At 37.5% G+C, this 24,649-nt stretch overlaps 1 protein-coding gene across 1 annotated transcript in view; it reads right to left on the bottom strand.

Moving 5' to 3' along the window:
• The window catches only part of POLA1 (polymerase (DNA directed), alpha 1, catalytic subunit), a 361,002-nt gene that overhangs the window by 280,618 nt on the left and 55,735 nt on the right, over nt 1-24,649 (bottom strand). Inside the window, 7 exon segments of the mRNA XM_006903771.1 lie at nt 10,534-10,656; nt 11,033-11,182; nt 16,692-16,816; nt 18,270-18,369; nt 19,854-19,973; nt 20,497-20,626; nt 21,362-21,537. Coding sequence (XP_006903833.1) covers nt 10,534-10,656; nt 11,033-11,182; nt 16,692-16,816; nt 18,270-18,369; nt 19,854-19,973; nt 20,497-20,626; nt 21,362-21,537 — 924 coding nt within the window.

Here is a 24,649-nt window from a genome sequence, read left to right as displayed (position 1 = left end):
AGAAAAAGATTTGCAGGATTCAAATTATGTGATTCAAGTCAAAGTAATGAAATTTAATCCACCACAGCAGCAATCAGTGACGCTGAGACAAGGTCAGCCTGACAGTATATTCTCGTCCTCAGTCACATCCCTAATGATTTCAGTAATTAAATGGGCAAAGTATGGAGGCAAAAATACTCTGTCCCTGCCCTCTCAAATAAGAGTGCCTAGTAAAAATGGACTAAGTATCCCTCATCATTCCGAGTACCCTGGCCATTCGTGTAAACTCGAGAATGGCTTAAATATCAAGACCCCTTTAAAATGCATCATTGCCACACCACCCATGTCTAACTACAGAAACCACTAGACAAGCGTGATCTCAGAGTTAAAGCAGCTGAGCACCCCACTCTGTGACAGGGGCAGAAAGCTGGGGACCAGGGGGAACACAAAATGGATAAAGCCTAATCCCTGACCAACAGAGGTACAGAATGCAGAAAAGAGAGACCATTCGAGGCTGCAGGCTCTGCTTTTGCTAGGGTTTTTGCTTATAAAAGAATTTTCTCTATCACTTATTCAACTTATGCAGACACATTCCAAAAAACAGTGGGGAAAAAAGGCAAATAAATTCAACATATGAGTGGAAAAAAAGGGGGCATTAAGTCAGAATCAGACTAAATGGAACTCACGCTCCTTAAAGAAATAAATGTTAAAACTTTCATGACTAAAACTGACAGAAGATTAGGAAACAGTGGAGAGACCAACACACAATCTGAGTCTGACGATCATCTCTTACTGCTGCTACTACTTCTCCTTTATAGGATGCATGCCCAAATATTTACTGTCTGTTATTTTAATGTGTGTGTGTGTGTGTGTGTGTGTGTGTGTGTATCACTTAGCTTCATGAGCAAGTTTTGTTGTAAAGTAAGAGACAGTAAATATTTTGGGCTCTATAAGCCATACTGTTTCTGGGCAACTTTGCAAGTCAGTGATTATAGCCATAAGTAGGTGTGGCTATTTTGCAATAAAACTTTATTTACAAAAATAGCAAGAGGCAGAAATTAGCTCCTGGGTCTGCTGGTCAATCACAAATACTCTTGTATTTGAACTCAAGTTCAATGACTACAGAAGGAAGTAGAGACACACAACTGAGAACTCACTGCTTTTGAGTTCTGATGCAAAGCTATCCTGCAGAATAGAGAAGGAACAGTCCCATTAAAAAAACTCAAAACTTACTGCCATCTTGTCAGTTCTGACTCATAATGATGCTATATTTCTAAGGTTTCAACTCTTATAATGGAAAGAAACTGCCCATCTCTGTCCATCACTGAGGCTGGTAGAACTGAAATACCAGAGTAGACCAGTCTTTGGGTTAGCTACAGACTACACCTCCACAACTCCCTAGAGGCAGTTAAGAAAATAAAAGACTGAGCACTTACGCATTGAACCACCAAGGTACTTCTGTAACATATACCATATGCATAAATAAAAACATACATAAAATAAGAAGAATGTCTTCAGTCAATGAAAGTGGAAAAGATTTCTTCAGTAAAAAAAGTTTACTGTAAAGAAAATAAAAAGGGATAAAAATCAAATATTTGTCATTAAAATGAACAATTCTTTGGGAATTAAAACCACAAATAAGCCAATGACTTAAGAAAAAGACTTATGAGACACAAATGACTAAATAAGAATACCTAAGAATATTGAGACACACAATCTACACAACTGAATAGAAAGGGAACATAAACGCTCCTATATCAAACTCACACAAGAAAACCAAAGAGCTTATACACACACAAAAAGACTTCCAACATAACCAGTAATTTGTGAAATGTAAATTAATGTACCATTCATTTCATAGAATGGCAAAAATTAAAATGATAACAAGTATTGGGAAGAAGATGGAACACTAATGATTATGTAAGAATGCTGTTTATCTGAAGGCATGCAGTTCGAATCCACCACATGCTCTGCTGGAGAAGGAGAGACAATCTCCTTCTGTGCCAGTCAGATCCAACTTGATGTTACACAACAAGAAAAAGAATGTTTTAAAAAAGACCTATGTTTTAAGTAGACAGTAGATTTAAAATATCTCAATGGAAAAATAACAAATTCACAAAAGCAAAATGGAACATTAAAATATTTCCACATCTCTCTGTTGTTGTGTTCAATCTGGCCATAAGAAACTCATAGCTGACCCTCCAGAGGGTTTTCAGCGGCAGTAAATCACATGCGAAGGGACTGCCTATCTTTCTCCTGTGGAACAGCTAGTGGATTCCAATCTTTTGCCTCTGGGTTGACAGTGCAGTTCTTTACCACTAAACCACCAGAGCTTAAAGTTAATTAGCCTAACCTAATACTGTGACTAAGACAGTCATCAATAGAGCTCCATGGCCACAGCTACAAATGTAGCTGAATTTGACTGGCTTTAAGTAAATGACTGCCATTATCAAGTTAAATGAAATGGTTATCCTATTATTATTTGCCTTCAGTACAGACTACAACCCAACATAAAGAGCATGCTATCAGGAAGAACCAGTCACTGGAGAACCACTCACTGGAAAAGTAGAGAGTCAATGAAAAAGAGGAAGATTCTCAATGAGATGGACAGGTACGGTCCTTGAATAATGGGCTCAGACACAGATGATTTTGAGGATGGTACTGTTTTGTTCTGTTGTAACCAGGGTCACCATCATCAGTTAGAACTAATGTGATGACTCCTAAGAACAACTCCAAAGAATCAAAACAGCAATTATCAGTATAATTTCATATATTGTTTGTGGATGCATGAATTCCACCATTAGGACCTATCCTAGAGAAATTTTTTACAACTGAAGCATTGTCTACTGTAGTACTGTTTGTAACAACAAAAACTGCAGACAAGTAAAAAGTTGGAAGTCTAAATGTGGACAGTGACAGAATGAAAAACGTAGTACTCACTGAAACACCATACAATACACAACATGAACAAATCAAATCAAGAAATCTAGCAGCTTAAACATACCCCAAATGTTACTGCATCTATTCTATTGAGTAGAATTCCACTCAGAGTCCATGTGTCAGAGAACTCTCCCACACAGTTTTGTAGGCTATAATGTTTAGGGGTAGAACTTTGAAGGTATAGTTCATAGCTAGTCATGCTGTCAAGCCAAAGGCAACACTTCCCTGTCAGTACAAAGTGACTTACAGCCTCCCAAAAAATATGCTGAAGGGTGAGCTAGCTGTAAGTCAGTTCCAAATGAACTGCAATGAGTTTGGAGATTAATTCACAGGAATAGATCACCATGGCTTTCTCCCAAAGAACATCAGGGTTGTTTGAAACTGGGATCCCTGCAGTTACCAGTTAAGTTCTGAACCGTTACTATTAGAGCCTCTTCAATGCTATTTTTTTTCTTTGATAATTAATATCATAGGACATATAAATGGTTTTAATTACACCACATACATGGATACACACTGTAACAGCAAAATATCTTAAACAAGATCAAAACCAACTCCTCTCTACGGAATAGTTAACCTCTGTGGAAGAGAAAAAAAATTTAGGGTGGGGTAAAGAAAGGATCTTTAGTTGTCCTCATAATAATTTACTGCTATTAATGTTTTTTAGAAACCAGGGGTGTTTTGGGGAAGAAAAATTAGAAACCTGTAACACTATTTCCAAGGAAAAGTAAAAGGCAGCTAATTATAAGAGTCTTCATATTCACTCAATCTCTTTAACTAGTGACACCAATCAAGGCAAAATATCTATGTGGGTGCCGTTTCCAAGGGTGTCCTGATGCTCCACCATAGGCAAGAGAAGCCAAGGAGCTTTGTCCAGATTCCAATGCATTCATGCAATGACTTGGATACATTTTTCAATGTGCACAAATTTCATTTCTGAGCACAAATGAAAGCTGGGTAGTCTGCAACTGGCTGGCAACCAGACTCTCAAACTCTTTTCAGCCAACTGCATGATAAAAGAAAAATGCACGAGCCCTACACTCAAATATTAGAGTACACAATAACTTAAAATGCAATCAGAATTCTACATCAAAGATCACTTTTCCAGGACACAGAAGCTACAAACTGTAGAAAGAAAATAATAATGATGTCAGCTTATCTTAATTATTTCATGAAGATAAATATTACCAGGATACTAAAATCAGACAGTGAGCATATTCGTAAGTAGACAAGAATTTTAAAATGCTTCAATAGAAAGAGAAGTTCATGCCAGCTAAGGAAGCAAAGGAGGATGGAGCCTCAGGGTTCAGTCAGCCATCCCCACTGGACCCACCTGGGAAAATACTTTGCAGTCCAAAGGGAAGTAAATGTCAGGAAAATATCTTCTAATAGAACAAGAAGGCAAGCAGTTTTAACTCAAAACCACCAGTAAGGTGATAAAGTGTGCTCTCTTTTCCCCCTTCACATCAATGCCCCTGTTCAGCATGAAGAAGCCAGAGAGTCTGCACCCAATTCCCAAATGAGAAAACCACAAGTGAATAAGACAGTTTAATCACCACTGGACTATGCTTACCACTGCCCTGTATCATCTGTTCCCCACTGGATCCTTTTCATTTCCTTCACCTACTCCCCCCACCAACCAAACTGTGCAGCCTTGCAACTGCATCCCTGCCCATCCTCACCCTTCTGCTCCCAACCCTCACCTCCTTGTATCCCCAACATGTTTTTCTCAATAAAATAAAAAAAAGAGAGAAAAATAGAAAAAAAAGAAAGAAAGAAAGAGAAGTTCACAAAGCAAAACAGTGATTCAAAATAATTTCTAATTCTCTTTAATCCTTCTGGTAGGGTAGCTGATCATCATCTACTATGAATACCATGCCCATAGATAGAAATTCAGCTATTTGATAAAAAAAAATCTAGTCTGCTACATTACATGATTATTCTTATCAATAAATTTTTATTTAAAAAACATCAGTATTCTAAACAAATAGACTATTATAAGTCTTCAAATCAGTTTTAGATTTAGTTATTTCAAGGTGAGTAAGTCTCAACTTTTGACTGATTTAAGTCACTAAATGGCCTTTATGATTGTTCACCAAATAAAATTCTTAATTGATTAATGATCACAGGGTGTATATCGCCATCTAGTGAACCATCACTTCAATTACCACACTATTTACTTGACAACTGACGTTTTGTTTATGGCTTACAAATATTTATGCCTACACATTGCTGTAGACTTGTCCAATATCTTTTTTTACACTACTGGTTTATACATGCATTGAGAACCAAAACAAATAGAAATTACAATTGTGTAAATATACTTTTGAGTGAATGTCCAAATTAAATATAATTATTACCTCTCCGGAAGTAAGTGACTTTTAAATAACTTATACACTGTGAGGTTCCTGATACAATGCTTACCCACTGACAAAATCCTTTACCACCAAGGAGTTAAAAATCACAGACGAGTTTAAGTGTGAAAGATCACACCCGTGAAAAGCTAATATTGATGCCTATTTGCTACAACTATTAGCACTGCTGCAAACCTGTTTTCCAAAAGTACAATTAGTAATTACTGAGCACTTTAGCAGTCATAATACATTTGATTACAGAAATAATTAGGTCATCAGAGCCAAGCCTGAAACATTCCAATAAATCTGAGCACATACAAAAAGAGAGGCGTGGGGGCTTGAAGGCCTTATCCACATTCAGATGCAACATTACCTCTAAATCTTCTCCACTGGCATTCTCCATTGACATGGTAGGGTTCTCTCCATTACACTTTATTCCTCAAACATCTTTCATCATCAAGGTGTATAAAATTACAAATGTCTAACAGTCTACTAGGGATATTATAGCTAATGTTAGATGAATATTAGCAGAAAGCAAAGAATACCAGAAGAATATCTATCTGTGCTTCATTGACTATGCAAAGGCTTTCGACTATGTGCATCACAACAAGCTGTGGCTGACTCTGAGAAGAATGGGAATCCCAGAACATTTGATTGTGCTAATGAGAAACTTGTACTTGGACCACGAGGCAGTTGTCAGAACAGAGCAAGGAGACACTACATGGTTCAAAATCAAGAAGGGGGTCCGTCAGGGATGTATTCTGTCTCCATACCTTTTCAATCTGTATGCAGAACAGATCATCCGAGACGCTGGGCTATACGAAGAGGAATGTAGCATCAGGACTGGTGGAAGAATCATCAACAACCTGCATTATGCAAATGACACAACCCTGCTTGCTGAAACTGAGGAGGACCTGAAGCGCTTGCTGCAGAAGATCAAGGACTGCAGCCTCCTATATGGACTGAAGCTCAACATCAAGAAAACAAAGATTCTAACCACTGGGCCAATTGGCAGCATCAGTATGGATGGTGAAGAGATTGAGGTAGTTAACAGTTTTAATTTACTTGGCTCCACAGTCAACACTCTTGGTAACAGCAGCCAGGAAATCAAAAGACGAATTACATTGGGAAAGTCGGCTGTGAGGGACCTCTCAAGAGTACTGAAGAGCAACGATGTCAGACTGGAGACTAAGGTGTGCCTGATCCAGGCTATAGTCTTCGCAATTACATGCTATGCATAAGAGAGTTGGACAGTGAATAGGGTTGATAGAAAGAGAACTGATGTCTTTGAGCTGTGGTGCTGGAGAAGAGTGTTGAATATACCAAGGACTGCTAGGAGAACAAACAGGTTCGTCCTGGAGAGGGTGAAGCCAGAATGTTCCCTGGAGTCAAGGATTCTGAAGCTTCGTCTCACATATTTTGGGCATGTTGCAAGGAGGGACTGGTCCTTGGAGAGGGACATCATGTTTGGCAGAGTGGAGGGGAGGCGAAGGAGAGGAAGACCTTTGGTGAGATGGATCGATTCTGTGACTGGAGCGGTGGGAATAAGTGCCTTTGAGATGGCTAGGTTGGCAAAGGATAAAACAGCATTTAGAGCTCTTGTACATAGGGTCACTATGAGTCGCAAGTGACTCGATGGCACATAACAACAGCAACAGTCTATATGGAAAACACGGGCAAACATGGATTATCACAAATTCTTTCTATCCTCCAATGCTAATAACTTTCATCAATATTCTCAATCCTTTTTATTTTAGGACATTGTTTTCATAGGTGACTGGATATTCTTTTTTTTTCTTTTTTCGATATTCTTCTACAAAAGGATTTTCAGAGGACAGCTGTATAATTATCAGTGCTCATTATCCTCAAAATATTAAAGGGCTACTCTGCACATTTGTTTCTATCATATGTGGAAAGAGTAAAGGAGAAAGAGCAAAGTAAAAAGTAGATGCTATAAAGTAAACTCACACAGAATTATTTCTAGATTTGTTGGAAATCCTTTGCTTTTTTTAGTGGAGAGAGCAAAGGTTTACTTAATTCTTTATTAAAGATTTGTTCTTATATTTTATAGAACGGGGGAACCCCAGAATTTAAACTTCTATTAAAAATCTAAACGAAAATAGTACCCTTAAAATACAATGGATTAGAGGAGTGGGGGGGGAATCATTGGACAAATTTGGGGCTTATCATTATCAACAGTGCCCTTTTAAGCTTGTGGATTTCTGAGCCAATGCAGAAAATGTAACAACAGGGATTTCCCAACAGCAAGAGGCACTCTCCAAGGGAGTAAATTGTCAACTATTGCCTCTCGTGAGAAACTTAAGAGTAACCTTGATCCAATCTCAATAGTCAACCCGTGTATTATCACCCAGTTGGGGCATAGTGAGTGCATTTCCTAATACAAAAATAAGATGGTATTCTATCAGAAGCCACTGGATACATATACAGAAATAAAATTTAAATAATTTTGAAGTAAACTTAGCCTAAGAAACTGAAAACATCATTCCCTCACTTTAACTAACCCCTAAAATATGTATATTCTCTCATGTAAAATGGCCTGTGTCTTGATACGAGTCTTAAAAAAGACCTTTCAGGAATGAAAGGTATAATATAAAGCAGAACAAATGTTATCAAAGATATACTGAAATATGACAAACAACATTAACACAGTTTTTAAAAAACCCACCCTTGTAACCAATCACTAGTTACAAGGGTTTTCCAAAATCTCAGCAAATTAGCACTATTTACACTTTATTCCCCATACTTCTTTAATTAACAAGAGATAATAATTCAAACCCAAATTCAAAACAGCCACATGCTGAATTGTATCTGAATCTCACTCATCTACAAAATGAGGATCTTATGAACAGGGATGTTATAACTTAAAGGAATGTTGTGGAGTTTAGATGAAATTATCCATTTGAAAGCTTCTAACACATCACTAATGCTTAATATAGGATTTATTCAAGTCTGTGGAATGGGGTTGCAAATAGAAGAATAGCTTTTGAACATCCTGGTGTTCATACAATTCAACCTGTACAGTCCTACACAGGAGACACTAGAAATGCACGAAATTTTACTAAATAACTTCAATCACAGAAAACAATTATTTACTGGAATGAGACAGAATTTTACATTTAATCTATTTTTTACCATTAGAGGCTGGTGGCCTCCTTAGTGGTAAAGAGTTGTACTGCAAATCCAAAAAGCCTACAGTTTAAATTCACCAGCTGCTCAGGAGGAGACAGATGGGCATTTTCCTCCCATCCTATTTACAGCCTCTGAGCCTCCTGTGGAGGATTAGCTATGAGTTGGTTCTGACTCAACGGCACATAACAACATTCTAATAGAAATTAAGGGGGAAAAACATGCCAATAATACTAAACTATATGCAGCTTATAAAAACTCAAAACCTACTACCATGGAGATGCTTCTGACTCATACAGACCCTCCACTGGGCCACAGATTTAAAGGAAGCGAAGTGCTTCATCTTCCCCTAGGTAGTAGCTGGTGGCTTTAAACCACTGAGCACACAGTTAACAGCCTAAAACATAGCACACAATACACTACGCCACCAGGGCTCCTTCAAATGACAATACTTCAAATAAGCTTGACTTCTGACCCATCTTTCTAAAGCCAATGATGCTTTACTGCACCTTTAACTGTAACTTCAGTCTTGACAGACTCCTAGAACTTTATACATCTCACTGCCTATTTAGTATGACTACCTGCAAATCAGTTACAGATCTCAAGCATATATCAAAGATAAAATTCTTCATCTCTCTCATTTATTTTTTATCTTAGTAAATGATCTCACTAGCTAAACAGCTAGAGGAAAAATAACAGAATCCTCCTAGAGTTCTTCCTTTTCCTCACATACCATTCCACTGGCAAATCCTGTACACTTTCAAAATGTTTCACAAATTCATCTCCACCAATACCATCAGCCAACAACACTACGATCTGTAACCAAAACTAACTTAATAAGTCTCCTAACTGGTTACCCAGCTGATTCTGGCCCCATTCAATCAAGGCTACTCCCCACCTACCCACTGCCACTGAGTCCATTTCAACTCACAGTAAAAAAGTGGTAAAACTTTACAGAAGCAGACTGCCTTTTCTCACCCCTATAGAGTGGGCTAGAACCAACTGGTGTTGACGTGAGAAGTAGACTATTTAACCACTATGTCACCAGGGCCCTTTGCTTTCTTCTCAGTTTCCTTCTCTGTTCAGATGCAACCATCACCTTGAAACCTTTCACTGACTTCTCCCTATCACTAGGGTCTTCTCACTGCTGATCTTTATGATTAAACTGATCTTTCTCCTGATCTACCTATAACTGGCTCCCTTACGTCACATCATCAAGGCCTCAGTCCTTACTATCTCTATAAAATTCTCTGTTGTAACACAATTTCTTTAATCACTTGTCCATTGATGGATCCCTGGGCTGTTTGCAACTATTTGCTACTATGAATAATGTTCCAATAAATACAAATTTTTTAAATGTAAAAAAAATTTAAAAATCTCTCTGTTCAATCTAAAATAAGTTATCTAAACATTCTTTAGTTCACCACTTGGACTCAACTATTTACAGAGCGTTTGTTATATTTTTTAGTCATTGTCATTTCTTTTTTTTATTTATTTGCAGTCTGTTTTCCCAATACATAATCCCCATATGAGAATATAAGGCCTCATGAGAGATTTTTCCCATGTTTTGCTGACCCTGTTATCCCAGGTGCTTAGAACAGTGTCTGGCATGTAAAAGATGCTGAATAGACACAGTGTGAAAAAAAACCCCAAAGTCAATGAGTACATTACTATTTAAGTGCTTATTAACCTCAAACTTAAGTCTTTCAAAAGTATATTTGAAGATGATAGTTAAGGGAACAAAGCTAGTGCTCTCCCACTACAACAAGTAGTTTAAAATACTGTCATCTCCTGATGTCTATGGAGTGTCTGTCCCAGGATCCTCTGCAAAAACCAAAAACCTTGGATCCTCAACTCTCTGATAAAATGGTGTAGTGTCTTTGTATAACCTACACACATCCTCCAATATCCAGTGTACATATAAAGACTAAGACAGTGCCAATCCTATACAAGTATACCTTCATACTTCCTTTAGCCTCTGTGGGATAGCTCTGACCATTAAATTGCTTCTTCTATCCCAGTTGTGGTTGGTTGGTTCCATGGACGTGGAACTTTCAAACACAAGAGTGCCAACTGTATTTTCCGAGATGTGAATGTTATGTACATCATTTACCTCCCTTCCTTTGTAAGTCACCAAAGCAGCCAGTGGTTTGGCGTAAAATCTGCTGTAGGAAAATCCCAAGCAGCCGTACATACTGTTCGCTGTGAGCTTCAGAGCCTTCTGTCGAATGTCATACTACACATACATACAGACAAAAGAAAAAAAAAATGTGCAGTTAGGCTATATGTCTTACTAGGTCACAGATGAGAGAGAAAATCCTCACCATCCCTGAAATGAAGTTTTTAACATAACTGAATCACCTTTCCAGATCCGTGGTGCCCTGATCTCTGAATGAGCAAGTTAAGATAGACTCCAAAGTTGCCAAAATGCAAAAAGAGCTTGCTCAGACTCAGCCTTTGCAGATCCAGCTGCCTTACATTCTAAGGCATAAAGAAAACCCTGGGGTACTCTTTACTACTACTCATCCACAAACCCAAAACAAGCACATGCATTTGGCCATAGCATTAAATTACCAATGCCAAATCATAGAGCTCTCAGTGAAAATACGTACCTGAAGAAAAAGGTCTGGATTTAAATCTTGTTGTTTCATTAGCTGTTTAACCTGTTTTCTCCGTTCGACCAGTTTCCGGATCTCTCTTGGCAAAATGCCCATTTCTAAGTTTGGATCTGGCAGCTCAGGGATCTGTTCTTGCTCTCCATCCTGATGAGCAAACAACAGAAATGACAGACAAATCAAATTTCTCAGAAATAAATGCCTAAAATGATATTCAGTGGGAGTCATATCCCATGAGCAAATCTTGAAAAACTGCTGCTCTGTATGCCATCAAATGGATTCCAACTTACAGTGACCCTAAAAGACCAAGGAGAACTGTCCCACAGGGTTCCTAACTTTGTAATCTTTACAAGAGCAGTTTTTAAGGTCGTTTCTCCTATAGAATTGCTGGTGGGTTTGAACCTATGGGTTAGCAGCCAAGCACTTAACCACTACACCAGGGCTTCTCGAAAAGCTCATTCTTATAAAAGTAAAGATCCACATGCATTGGTGGTATACCAGAGGTGGTTAAGAGAGGGTTGTAGAACAAGTTGACACTGTAAATTTCAGTATGATTCAAAAGGATGAATTTTTACACAATACAATAATTTCCTCTTGTCAGCAAGAATGGTGGAGCAACATGTTAAGGGAAATTGTTTTAAAAATAAAATAGAGAAATCATAGGATGTAAAAAAACAAAACAACAACAAAGAAGTGAAACTATTGCTTTAAATCATTTGTACTGTAAAAAAAAGCACAGAATTTTAAACTGCACAAATCATAGCAATTACTGTAAATGTTTCAGACTAAAAAATAAAAACCAAAATATCAAATAAGCAGATTCTGTTAAAAATCTGGAGAATATTTAAATAGGTCATGACATTTTAAAAAATTAATACATAGATATTCCTTAGCATTTATGTAGTAGCTTTTATCTATAAATTGCTTTGCAATCAGTAGAAGAATAGCAACACTTTAGAAAAGCAACCAGTAGACTTCTTACATTAAGATTTACAGCAGGAAAAAGCAGGGAAAGCATTAGACTATTTTTCTTAAGCCTCCATTAATTCTATTAACAGGCTGCAAAGAAAAGCCAGGCATATTTGCCCTTTCAAAGGTTCAGAATTAAAAAGAAACTGTTTGGCTTAAAGCATGTCAACTCAATGCCTCTTGATAAGCCAGTCTTTACAAAGTACAGGTATCCCCTGCTTTTTGAACGTTTGCTTTATGCCACTTTGCATTTACGAAAGATCTATGTTAGTACCTATTTTCATCAACCAAAAAGAAATCAGAAGATTTTGGATTTTACAGAGCGACAGCGGGGGGAAGAGTGCAAGCTGAAGCCTGCAGTCAGTGTCTGTGCTGCAGGAAAGTATTAAAATGGCAGCATACCCCGCCAAATTGCGAGAGCTTCAAGAGTTGTGGCAGCAAGCTCCATCAAGGACCTACACTCAGCACCTCCGCAGCAAGCTGCCGTCGCTTTGAACTGTGTCTTTGAGCACCACGTTAGGGCCACTCTGGGTCAGTCATGTTATTTGGTACTGTTTGGGAGGTTCTTTTTTTTGAGCCTGAAAATGTTTAAATATAGTCACTGGTTCCTCATTTTACGCCATTTCATAGGAACAGTCATTTAGACAATGAGGGATAACCTTCAAATGAGCGATATCATACAAGTAATAGGGATCTGCTGTTTCCCAATAGAGCAGATAATAAGAAAAAAAATCTCTTTAGTATGTATTCTAATTATTTATATCCACTACTGAAATCAAGTAAAAAGTAAATGGAAAAGGTATACAGTCAGGAATTTACAATTCTTTCCCGGCTCTATTGTCACAGGTCACAGGATGTCTAAATGAGGCAGTGCAAATGAATGATACAGAAACTATCAAGTTCTATTTGTACAGAATGTCTTTGATGAGCCAACTGATCCAACTGTTAATCCAGAATTCAAATGGGAAAGCTCAAATAAATAACCTGGGGAAAGACTGGGGAGGCCAGGTCATGATCATGATCACACAGCAGGTGTAGTAAGGGCAAAACCTACAGAATACACAAATACTTAAAGAAAGCAAATGCTGTCATGACCTTTGGGGATGTCTACCCAGCACCTCCTCTGCGAAATTACCCTCTAGTCCCACAGGAAATCCCCTCTGCAACCATATTTGTCCTCTGTGAACCCACTCATGTGGTCATGGCTGACAGGACAAGGGATGTCATGTGCACAAGTCCAACAGACTCTCTTCTGGAAACACAGAATTGAGGCTGTAAAACAACTCTGAAGAAAGGACAGAAAGAATTGTTCTAAGGGAATATATGAGTAAGCATTATCTTTTTGACAACAATCCAGAGTAAGAGGTGTGCACAGCAAAGTGAACTGGGGGAGGGGAGAAAATTAAGCAACAATGAATGAATTTTTTTTCTTAAGTGAACTCGAGGGTAGGGAGGAAAATATGCAACCACGAATGAATAAAAATCCAACTTTTCTGTAAACTTTCATTAAAATCACAATTACCAAAATTTCAAAAAGGACTGAGACTAAAAGATGTGGAAATTGAGGAACTAGAGAACAAAAGCTAGAACTAGAGTGGCTCTGGTGGTCTAGTGGCAAGGAGCTGTTCTATAGATCTAAAGGCACATGGTTTAAATACAGCAGCTGCTCTGAAAGAGAAAGATGGACAAGCACTATAAACAGTGAGGGGTCACATGGCTCATAGACAGAAGTGGGTACTTTAGGAAATGATCTTATCCTTTTCAAAATTAAGTTTAAAATGCGCTTTCCATGCGAACTAGCAAATTCACCATCTAGGTATTTATTCAAGAGGAAGTATAAATTCATAGGAAATTTCACAAGGATATTCACCAAAATTTACAAAAAAAAAAACAAAAACCCAACCCCATGAAACTTACAAAAGGGAAAGAACTACTGGTAATGTAACAACATGGATGAATTACAGAAGTGTATTATGAGCAAAAAATACATACTCTATCACTCCATACAGATGAAGTTCTGTTAACAAGCAAAATTAAGCAACAGTGACAAAAGGTCAGACCAACAACTGAATGGAGAGAGGAAACTGACTGAAAAAAGTCATTAGGAAATTAGAAAAATTTAAGGGATAAAATTAATAAAGCGCTTGAAGGACAATATATTGATGAAATGTTTGCTTCAAAAGAAGACAACAGCTGGCGAGCTCTGGTGGCCTAGTGGCAAGAAGCTGCACTGCAATCCCAAAAGTGAGCAGTTAAGAGTCCACAAGATGCTCTGCTGGAGAAGGAGGGGCAATCTCCTCCTGTACCAGTCAGATCTGTTTTGAAGTACACACACAAAAAAATAATAAAATTTAGGGAGCTCTGGTGGCCTAGTGGCAGGAAGCTGCAATACAATCCCAGAGGTGTGTGGTTCAAATCAACCAGATGCTCTGCTGGAGAAGGAGGGACAATCTCCTCCTGTACTAGTCAGATCCGATTTGACAGTACATGCACAAAAAATAATAAAATTAATAAAATAAAATTTTAAAAAAAGAAGATGGCAGCCATCGAATCGGTAACATAATCTTCTATCCAAGAAACTAGAAAATTAAGAGCAACCAACACAAAAGCAGAAAAAAATTAAAAAATACAAAGCAGGGGGGGAAGCCAAATAAAAGAAAAATCAATAAAATCAAACTTGATTACTTGAATATTAAAAAAAATCAACAAACTTTTAACTGTTGTTGTTATGTGCCGCTGAGTCACTTGCGACTCATAGCGACCCTATATACAACATTCCTAAACTCTGCTGTCCTGTGCCAATCGCACTGTCTCTGACACTCCCATCCCGATTATCCCAGTCACTGAATCAATCCAGCTCATAGAGGGCCTTCTCCTCCTGCGCTGTCCCTCCACCCTCCCAAGCATGATGTCCCTCTCCAAGGACCAGTCCCTCCTCACAACATGTCCAAAGTATGTTAGACAGAGTCTCAGAATCCTTGCCTCCAAGGAGCTGGCCGGCTTAACCCTTTCCAGGATGAATGTTTGTTTTCCTGGCAGTTCATGGTACCCTCAATACTATTCTCCAGCACCACAGCTAGAAGGCATCAACTCTCCTTCTATGTTCCTTAGACATTGTCCAGCTCTCTGATGCATAACAAGTGATTGCAAAGACCATGGCCTGTATCAGACGCACCTTAGTCTCCAGAGAGAGACCATGCTCTTCAGTACTTCGGAGAGGTCCCTAACAGCAGACTTTCCCATGGCAATGCGCCTTTTAAATTTCCTGGCTACTGGTGCCATCGTATTGCAATGGGAACTCTTAACTAGACTGACTAAAATAATTAAATTACTAAAATCAGGAGTAAGTGAGGAGACAGCACTACAGATCTCACAGAAAGAAAAAGACATAGCTTAGCAGAAAGCAGACTATCAAAAAGATATCTATTTAGGTTTTATTGACTATAGAAAGCCTGAATAGATCAAATAAAAAAGATGGTGAATAAATTATTGGTAATACTGAAAATAAGAGGAATTTAAAAAACTTAACTGTGTTCATACAGAACCTATACAAGTCACTAACAAGACTAAAATCCACGTGACTGAAGCCATGGCATTTTCAAATACTCCATGTGCTTATAAAAGCTGCACAATGAATAAAGAAGTCAAACAAAGACTTAGGGGCTTTAAATGGTTGGGTGGGCAATGTATGTTGAATGTCATAAGAACAAAGGATGAGCATTTAAAAAAGGAGAGTTTGACAATTCCTTTTATAATAGCATAAAACATTTAGAAAACAATTCATGCACTGCAATCCCAGAAGACAGCAGTTCAAATCCACCAGATGCTCTGCTGGAGAAGGAGGGACAATCTTCTCCTGTACCAGTCAGATCCAATTTGACGGTACACACACAACAAAAATAAAAATTAAAAAAAGAAAACAATTCAATAAAAAAAGTTTAAGAATCATACATACAAAACTATAAAACATGCTGAAAGAAATGAGACTATATATAAATGAAATGACAACTCATGGTAAGACATATGATGCCATTTGTTAGATGCCAATATTCTCTAAATTGATACACAGAATCAGTAAAATTTCTATCAAACTCCCAATTGGCCTCTTTTAAAGAAACTGACAAGTAATTCCTAAAATAACATATGGTAGTGCAATTATACAACGCAAGAATATTTAGCAGTAAAAAGGAACAAAATACTGATACATGCTACAATATGGGTAAAGCCAAGACAGAACGAATACTATGTGAGATAAACCAAAAGCAGTAGGCCTTATATTGTAAAATTTCATTTATTTGAATCGTCCTGAACAGAGAAATCTTTAGGTGATAGAGGGAGATCAAAGGTGAGACGACATCTAAAGGGTAGAGTGTTTCTTTTGGGATGATGAAATGTTCTACAACTGAATGTGGTGATGACTGAAACTAGGAATAGACTTAAAAAAAGCCACTGAATTTAAATGGGTGGTTGGATGGTAAGTGAATTTTATCTCTTTATATAGATATAAAAACTGGCAAAGGAGCAGTTTTTGTCTCCTATCCAATACTTTTATTTCCTATAGACCTCTCAGAAAGGATATGATTGAATGTATTCTTAAATGGGAAGACTAGAAGGCTAACTCTTGGTTCTCCTCCTTTATAAGCACTCCTTTTGACTTCAATTTAAAGAGCCCCAGTTGAGAACAAACCTCTGTCATTTTCTCTGCCTCTGAAGCAACTCTTTGCACTGTTGTAAAGCATATGTTAAATTCTTGAATGATGGAAGGATATAAACTGTTGAAGTCCAGAAGCAAAATGAACTTATCATAAAAACCTGTGGAAGAAAAAGCACATTTCAAAAAAAAGGCTAAAGAAGGAACAGATTGGACAAAATATTCAATTAGAAATATACAATGACGTATGTTAGAAATTATCCACAGCCAAGAGGTATTCAAAAGAAGTTAAGACACTGCTACCATTCCATGAAATAATATGGTTTAAAGTGAAAATCCAAGTCACATATACATAAATGTCATTAGCGGAACGATCCATCCTTTTTACTTGCAAAGGATGAACAGAAAACTACTTTATTTCTATAGGACATTTAGAAAGAGTTCTCTTCACTTTAAGAAGAAACTTAATAAAAATAAATGTCCATCACTAAATATCAACAGCAAACATACTGAAAGTTTACTCTGTGTCAGACATACTAAACAACTACCGTTAAAAAATAAACTTTTTTTCCCCAATCTCTACAGGGTCAGTAGTATCCTATCTCTATTATATAGAGGAAGATACTAAGGCCTAGAGAAGCTAAGCTGGCAGTAGAAAAATCACACAGCTGGGATTTAATCCCAGATCCATCGAACACCAAATTACTATATACCACATGCCATTACATAATAAAACTGCCGTTTGTCAAAAAAAAGTTCCCTCCTCAGACTTCAAGTCACTTGATTAAAAAAAAAAATCTTATTTACTGCATGCCATGATTTTCACAACAAAAGATAAATTAAGGTCATTATAAAGTGTTTTTCTAATAAAATCTTTTCCTTTAATTGTGATTTTAATGTGTTTAAAGAGAAGATTTTCAAGCATTCACTGTTGAACATTTTACCCCTTCCTCTCCCTAGTTCACTATTTTTTTTAATATCCATTCATTGTACAATTACAACACACACACCCCACTCAAGTCCTCTGCAATGTACCTCTTATTTTGGGCTGTTGTAGTACATATAATGCCGAATCATATTCATTTTAGACAGTTCTTTCCTTCATTTGTTCCAATGCCATGGTCATTATATATCTACTCTTATGCTCCTCCCAATCCCCCATGTCAGACCTGCTTTATAACAATGGTAATATCCAATATTTATCTTTTTGTAACTGAGATATTTCACTCAGCCTTCTAGGGTTACTCATGATGTGTAATGTTTTACAAATTCCTTGTTTTTTCAATGCTGCGTAGTGTAGAGTTCCATTGTGTGCCTTTACGATAGTTTTTCTCTCCACTCGTTTGTTATGCTTCCATCTCTTCGCTATTGTAAATAATGCAGCAATAAACATGGGTGTGTGCATATACTTTGGATGCTGGTTTTGGATTCTTTAGGTTATATTCTCAGTAGTGGCATTGCTGGTTCAAATGGTATCATTTGTATTTCCAACTCATTATAAAATCATTTTGCTAACCTGTAAGACAATCAAGGCTTTCCAGCTTCTCAAGCATAGGTCTACTACACTAAGAAATTCCTTAGGACCAAGGCAAACCAATTTGCTTCCAATCTTACCAACTTTGGGGTCCAATACCAAGCCTCCAGCATAAGCAGCTTTCTTCCGTCCCCTCTTTTGTTTACTAGGATCTCCATCAATTTCTTCATCTTCTTCTCCCTAATATCAAAGAGAAAGACATCACCACTCACCCTTTTCCAATTTCAGTTCTAACAAACATTACTGTTAGTTAATGTTTCTAATCATTGCCAAAAATTATAATGTGTTCATGAATATAAGTGAATGTCAAACATGGGAGCTACTTGAAAATACTATATCACAGAGTTACTTTTTCTCCCCTAATTTGTGGGTATGGTGACGCTTTGACATTGTGATAATACACAATGTCTATTCTTAAATGTTTCCAAATATGCACAAAACTTTTGCATATTTAATCAATTGATACCAAAAGCACAACTTATCATATTACCTAAAATTTTAGAATGTAGAAAGTCTTAAGTTCAATACACATATTCAAGACATAAATTATTCCATATAGGTATTTTCAACAATATCAACATTTTTAACATGGACAGCTTACAGGATAGCCATAAACTGAAAATGTTCTTCCCAAGTAGTTTATTAATGACCATTGGTCAATATTTCAGCATCAAGTAGATTCCTTTAAATTAGTATATTCTGTACCAATTTTGATAATGTAAGTATATATAAGACCCTGGTTAACAATTTAACATTAAACTCCCATTCTATATCAGTTACTATCAGTGCTAGTAAAATAGTGCTAAATAGATATTATCATCTAGGCTAAATCCAAAACCAAGCTGTGCAGACCATAATCACAATAAACCAAAAACAAACCCAGTGCCATCAAGTTGATTAATAGTCAAGCCAATCCTCTGTGCCATCTCCAAGGCTGTAAATCTTAACGAGCAGAATGACTCATCTTTCTTCCACTGAGTGGCTAGTAATTCTAACTGCCAACCTTTCAGTTAGCAGTCCAACATGGACTATGCCACTGTCACCAAGTCAATTCTGACTCCTATCAACCTCCACTGTGATTCTTTACAGGAAAAGATTGCTTTTTCCCACTGAGAAGGTGGAAGATTCGAATCACTGACCTTTATATTAACAGTCTGACATTATATACTATGGCACAAAGGCTCCTCAATAATAATATTTTCTTTCTCACAAATTACATAGAAGCAGAATGCTCTTTTTTCGCTCTTGGAGCAGCTGATAGATTTTTTTTTTTCCGCTGATAGATTTGAACTGTCTTGGAATGGCAATACAACTCCCTACCAATTAGGCCACCATAAAAATGCAATACAAAAATAAAGTATTCATGAAATAGAAGAGATTAACTGGCATTTAAATTTGGGTAGGGGGTAAAGTAACAAAACATTTGACATGTACAGTGACTCATGAGAGAAGCCTAACGTATCCCTCCAAAGTCTTCATACTTCACAAATATTATCCACAGAGAGGAATAAACGTGAAACCATTTCTATAGTTTCTACAGTATAAAGGCGATTAATTATTTTGGAAGCAGATGTTATCACAGCAAAGAACTGCTATCTAAGAAATAAAAAGGGAAGGAGGGGATAAGAAAAGGAAAAATACAAACGATATAATTTTGGACCCACCACTTTTTGCTGAGGCTTTCTGAAAATCTGCTTATCGGGCACAATATAGTTGTTTTCATAAAATGCATGAAGCAACAAGAACTCATTACGCTCCGATCGTCCACCCATCAGCGTCCTGGACTAGTAAACAGAATTCCTTTTTTAATAGTGCACTCAAATCCAAAACAAACAAAAAGAAACTGTAAGCGGTGATTTTATTCATAGCACCTCTTTAAAAACTACTCCTAATAACAAGAACTGTTTTTGGTTTGTTGTGTTTTGTGGGTTGTTATTTTTTTAAAAAAAATAGTATTAAGCAATTTATAACACTATCTTTAAGTATCATCGTTGTAAAGAAGACAAAGAGAGCTTCCAAGATTGACAACGTGGCTATTTCTTTATTCCCAAATGGACCATTCCATAAAACAGACACATCCAGATGTTTAGAGCAATAATCCTAATGTTCACCCAAATTTCAACACATTGCACCTGGCATTCCTCCCCTTCTCCCAACCAGTTCTTCCTTTTACAAAAGAAGCCCAGCTTTCAGAATACAAGTTACTCATTTTATAAGCATGCATTTAAACTCATTATCATATAACAACTACCCCAAGTAAACACTGAATCCAACAGGAAATGCTTTCTCCCCCTAAGTTAAATTTACCATAACGTTCCCAGCGATGTTAGTGATCTGCAATGCTAATGGCAGAACATTTAGCTCACACATGATCTGCAAAATGAACTTGGCATCTTTCCAGGTGTGTTCCAACAGGTACAGGAGATGAGAAGATTCACTGTACAGAGATGTAAGAATAAAAAAGAGAATCAAGTAATTAAAATGACTACAATCAGAATTTCTTTAAAACACTGCAAAGAATTTTTGTATTGTGTAATTTTAGGGAAACAGCACCCCAGTTATTAGAACAAAATAAAGTCAGCAGTTGTCTATGAAGTCATTAATACCACTGATTCCAATGCCCTTCTCCAAAACTCACCCACTTCTGATGAGTCAATTCTGACTTACCACAACCTACCATCACGTTTCTGCAGCTGTAAATGTTTAAGGGAAGCGATTCTCCAAAACACACACACACACACACACACACAAACATAGCTTAAATCAAGTTATATGTCAATTATAAACCTGAAAGCTACCTAAATGCTTTTGCTCTTTCCATGCAACAAAGATGACTAACACGTGTCAAGCACTGCTACAGGCCCTAGCTGTGACCAAAACATATCCCTGTCCTCAAAGAGTCTATGTCCAAATGTCTGCCTTCCCCGTTAAGAGTACAAAACTAGCATTCTTGTCCATTTCCAAACTGCACTAAGGAAGTAAAGAGATGGTGCTAAGAGAAGTGAGAGAGACATATTTCGAGAGGCAGGAGAGTTACCAAGGTAATGGAGATGGGTTTCCTTCTTTTTCTCTTCCAGTAGAGCTACCCACTACTGTTCCATCAGCCCCAAGATTGATGGGCCTGGCTGCTGCTAATGAAGACAGGGAAAATATGACACACTACTGATCATACCTGTACATGTTCTGCACATTCTCCATTGGGATTGCAACCCTTTCTGTCTTCAGAATCTGTTGAACCAGTTCCGACAAATGGTAGCTTTTACAACGAATCAACTCCTTCGCTGAAATTTCCACATCACAGAGCAGTCGACCACAAGTAGCATTCCTTTCACCAAATCCACTCCTGCCCTACAAGGAGGGACACACAGTAAGTATGAAAACGCAGACATGAGAACATCCCGTTTTGCTATCTGAAGCCAAGCCAGAACTGACACTTCTATTTAATTTTTTTTATTCATTCATTCATCAAATATTTCTGAACACTTATTAACGCTGGCACTCCTCAAGAAATTCAGAATACTGTGTAGCAGTAAGAAAAAGAGAAAAAAAAGAGTTCTGATCTCTTATTTTTTCAGCCCACAAGTCCAAATGGCAGATCTCTTTTGAGGTGTATTAAGAACATAAAGATGGTAAACTTAAGTCTTAGCTTGTATGGATATGTTATTAAGAGGGGACAGTCCTTGGAAAGGGACATCATGCTTGGAAGGATAGAGAGTCAGTAAAAGAGAGGAGGATCCTCAACGAGACAGACTGACAGTTACTGTAACAATGGGCTCAAGTGCATCAGAGATGAACAGCACAGGAGAGGGAAGGATTCATGGGGTTACTATTGAGTTATAATTGACTGGATGGCATCTAACAACAACAAAATCATGAAGTTGAAATGTTGTTGTTTTAGAAACTGATAAAAATATAGGGGAAAAAATGTAATTTTAGCTCTTTTTCCAAATGTGACAAGGAGTCAAGGAGACATCACAGAGAAGATGCCATATAACAAAAGCCTTCTGAGAAAGAAAGCATTAGCCAAGCAAATGCTCAGCTAAAGTTAGTAATAATTCTTCCCTTCAAACATATATATAGCAGAGGAAGCTAGAACAGGGGTCCCAACTCTCATTAGTAGCAGAAGAATCCTCTGGCGTCCGTTACCAAAGGCACAGATTCCTTGGGTACTCGGAGGAATCCAATTCAGGTCCTAGGGTAGGAAGAGGGAGTGTGTTTTACAAAGCTTCCCCAGTGCAGCCACACTGAGCAGTCACTGGGAATGACAGCACAGGTGACGTCCACAGGCTGATCCCTGTTCTGCAAACTAGTTGGCCCCAGTTGGTCTTTACTGGTTTTGAGAAAAGAGGTTCAGAGATTTAAATGGCAATTTTACATGGCCACAACTACCAGCTGCTCCGCTGCAGAAAGAGGGGCAATCTCCTCCTGTGCCAGTCGGATCTGATTCGACGAGACACAAGGAAAAAAAAATACAATAAAGTATAAACCAGTTTGGTTGTTGAGACAGCTGACACAGCCCGTCACTGTACGTATGGTATTCAGGCACAATATGCCTACATAATGGTGCTACAAGTAGATGATGAAAACTGGCCCTTTACCACTGATAATTTGAGGATCTGCATTTGAATGGGTGAAATTATTCAGTCCATCCCTATAAGGTAGATATTATTCTTAGCTTCATTTTACAGAAGTTAAAAACTGAAGCACACAATGGTTCACAGCAGTCCAAACCTAGGCTATTTAGCCCTAAAGTCTACTGTGAACCACTATACTATGCTACTACCCTCCGAAAGCAAGCTCCTGAGACTGAGGTGGATTGTGTACAATTGTCAATGAGACTATTTCATGGCCAACAGCTGAAGTCTGGTTTGTGAAATTTATTCTTTCCCTCAAAAACAAAATAACATTCAGAGATTTTCACAGACTAAGTACACTAGATTATTTGCCCTAAATAGCTACCTTTTCTCACAAACATCAAAACCTACCTTCCCACATCTCTGGCCCAGGGGACTTTCCCATGCTATCTTGTATACCTAATTTTGACAATGAAGCAAGCTGGTAAGCCTTTGATGTGTACCTAGCAAATACAATCATAACAACAGTTTCAGTAAATTCTAATGATCTGCAAACAATGTTAACTTTGCTTCCTCCTTCCCAATAACACACACACAAACAAACTCAGGCTCTTCTACTTCCCTTTTTGATTTCTATCATCAGGGGCCACAGGGGTGGCTCCGACTCATAGAGACCCACCCTACCTGTGCACAGCAGATAGAAACCCTGCACGATCCTTAATAGCTGCTGTACTTGAGCCCGTGATTGCACGTCTCTATTACATAAGCCAAAACATCCAGAACAATGTTAATAATAGTGATAGCAGTAAACCTGGATGTAGTCCCAATTTCTATGGGAATGACTCTAGTGTTTCCTGGTACAGTGTTGTTCATTTACTAGAGACATTTACTGTACTGCTTGCTATGTTCAAGAATTATCCTATTTCTACCTTTTAAGATTTTTCTTTCTGAAATTAGCACAAGGGTTGTGCTGTACTAAATACCTTTTCCTCATCTATAGTAAAATCATCTTTCTTATTTGAAGCAAAAATAGAATCACATGAAAACGTTTTCTAATATGAAATTAACTTGGCCTTCCCAAAATTGATCAATCTACAACAGCAACCAAAATATTTAGCAAGTTCCTGCTAATTAATTCTGGGAAACATTTCTAAGAAAGGGCACTGGGGTTTTTTTCCCTCCTAGCTATAAAGAGAAATACTGAGGAAAAGTAGACAAAAGCATTTATATGTGTTCAGTATGTTACCTACCAGCATTGTGTCAAAAATCTTCGAGATTTAGCTCTCATAATCCTTACAAATTCCACAATGAAGACGTATCTCCATTTTACAGAAAGACAAATTAAGGCACAGAGAGGTAATGAAAGGCCATATAATTAGAAGTACAACAGCTGGGATCAAATTCAAGCCTGATTCCAAATTTTGAAGCTCTAGCCATTTTTCTCTCTTATGTCATGAATATGCAAATAGCAAGGCAAGAAGCAAAGGAGAAGGCACAATGTATTAAGGTAGCAAGAAGTAAGATAGTGGAAACCAATGTTTCAATCAAATTGGGTTGGAAAGGAAACAACTTCCCAGTCGTTACAGCACTGTGGCTTGAAAAATAAATTAATACATCTCAAAAGGAATTTTTTTTCATGTAAGTTCCAGTGCCAAGAAACATTTTACATAAAAATCCAAAGCCTCTAACAAATTAGAGGGGTTGTGGCACATTTTAGAAATGGGAACATTCATAGCAATGTCCACAGCATAGAATTAGGCCAAAAAGGTTTCCTGATGAGGCAACATGCCTATTTCATTTATATGCTTTGTGTAAAGTAAGTTTTTCAACCACTGAGTGAATGTGCTTCCTTCCTGCAAAAGCACTAAAACCTCCATATATAAGTT

This window comes from Elephantulus edwardii, unplaced genomic scaffold (assembly GCF_000299155.1).
Source record: "Elephantulus edwardii isolate Elephantulus edwardi_28Jun2011 unplaced genomic scaffold, EleEdw1.0 scaffold00040, whole genome shotgun sequence".
Lineage (NCBI taxonomy): Eukaryota > Metazoa > Chordata > Mammalia > Macroscelidea > Macroscelididae > Elephantulus > Elephantulus edwardii.
Note: the sequence above shows the minus strand (reverse complement) of the source record. Positions and strands in the feature narration are given on the sequence as shown.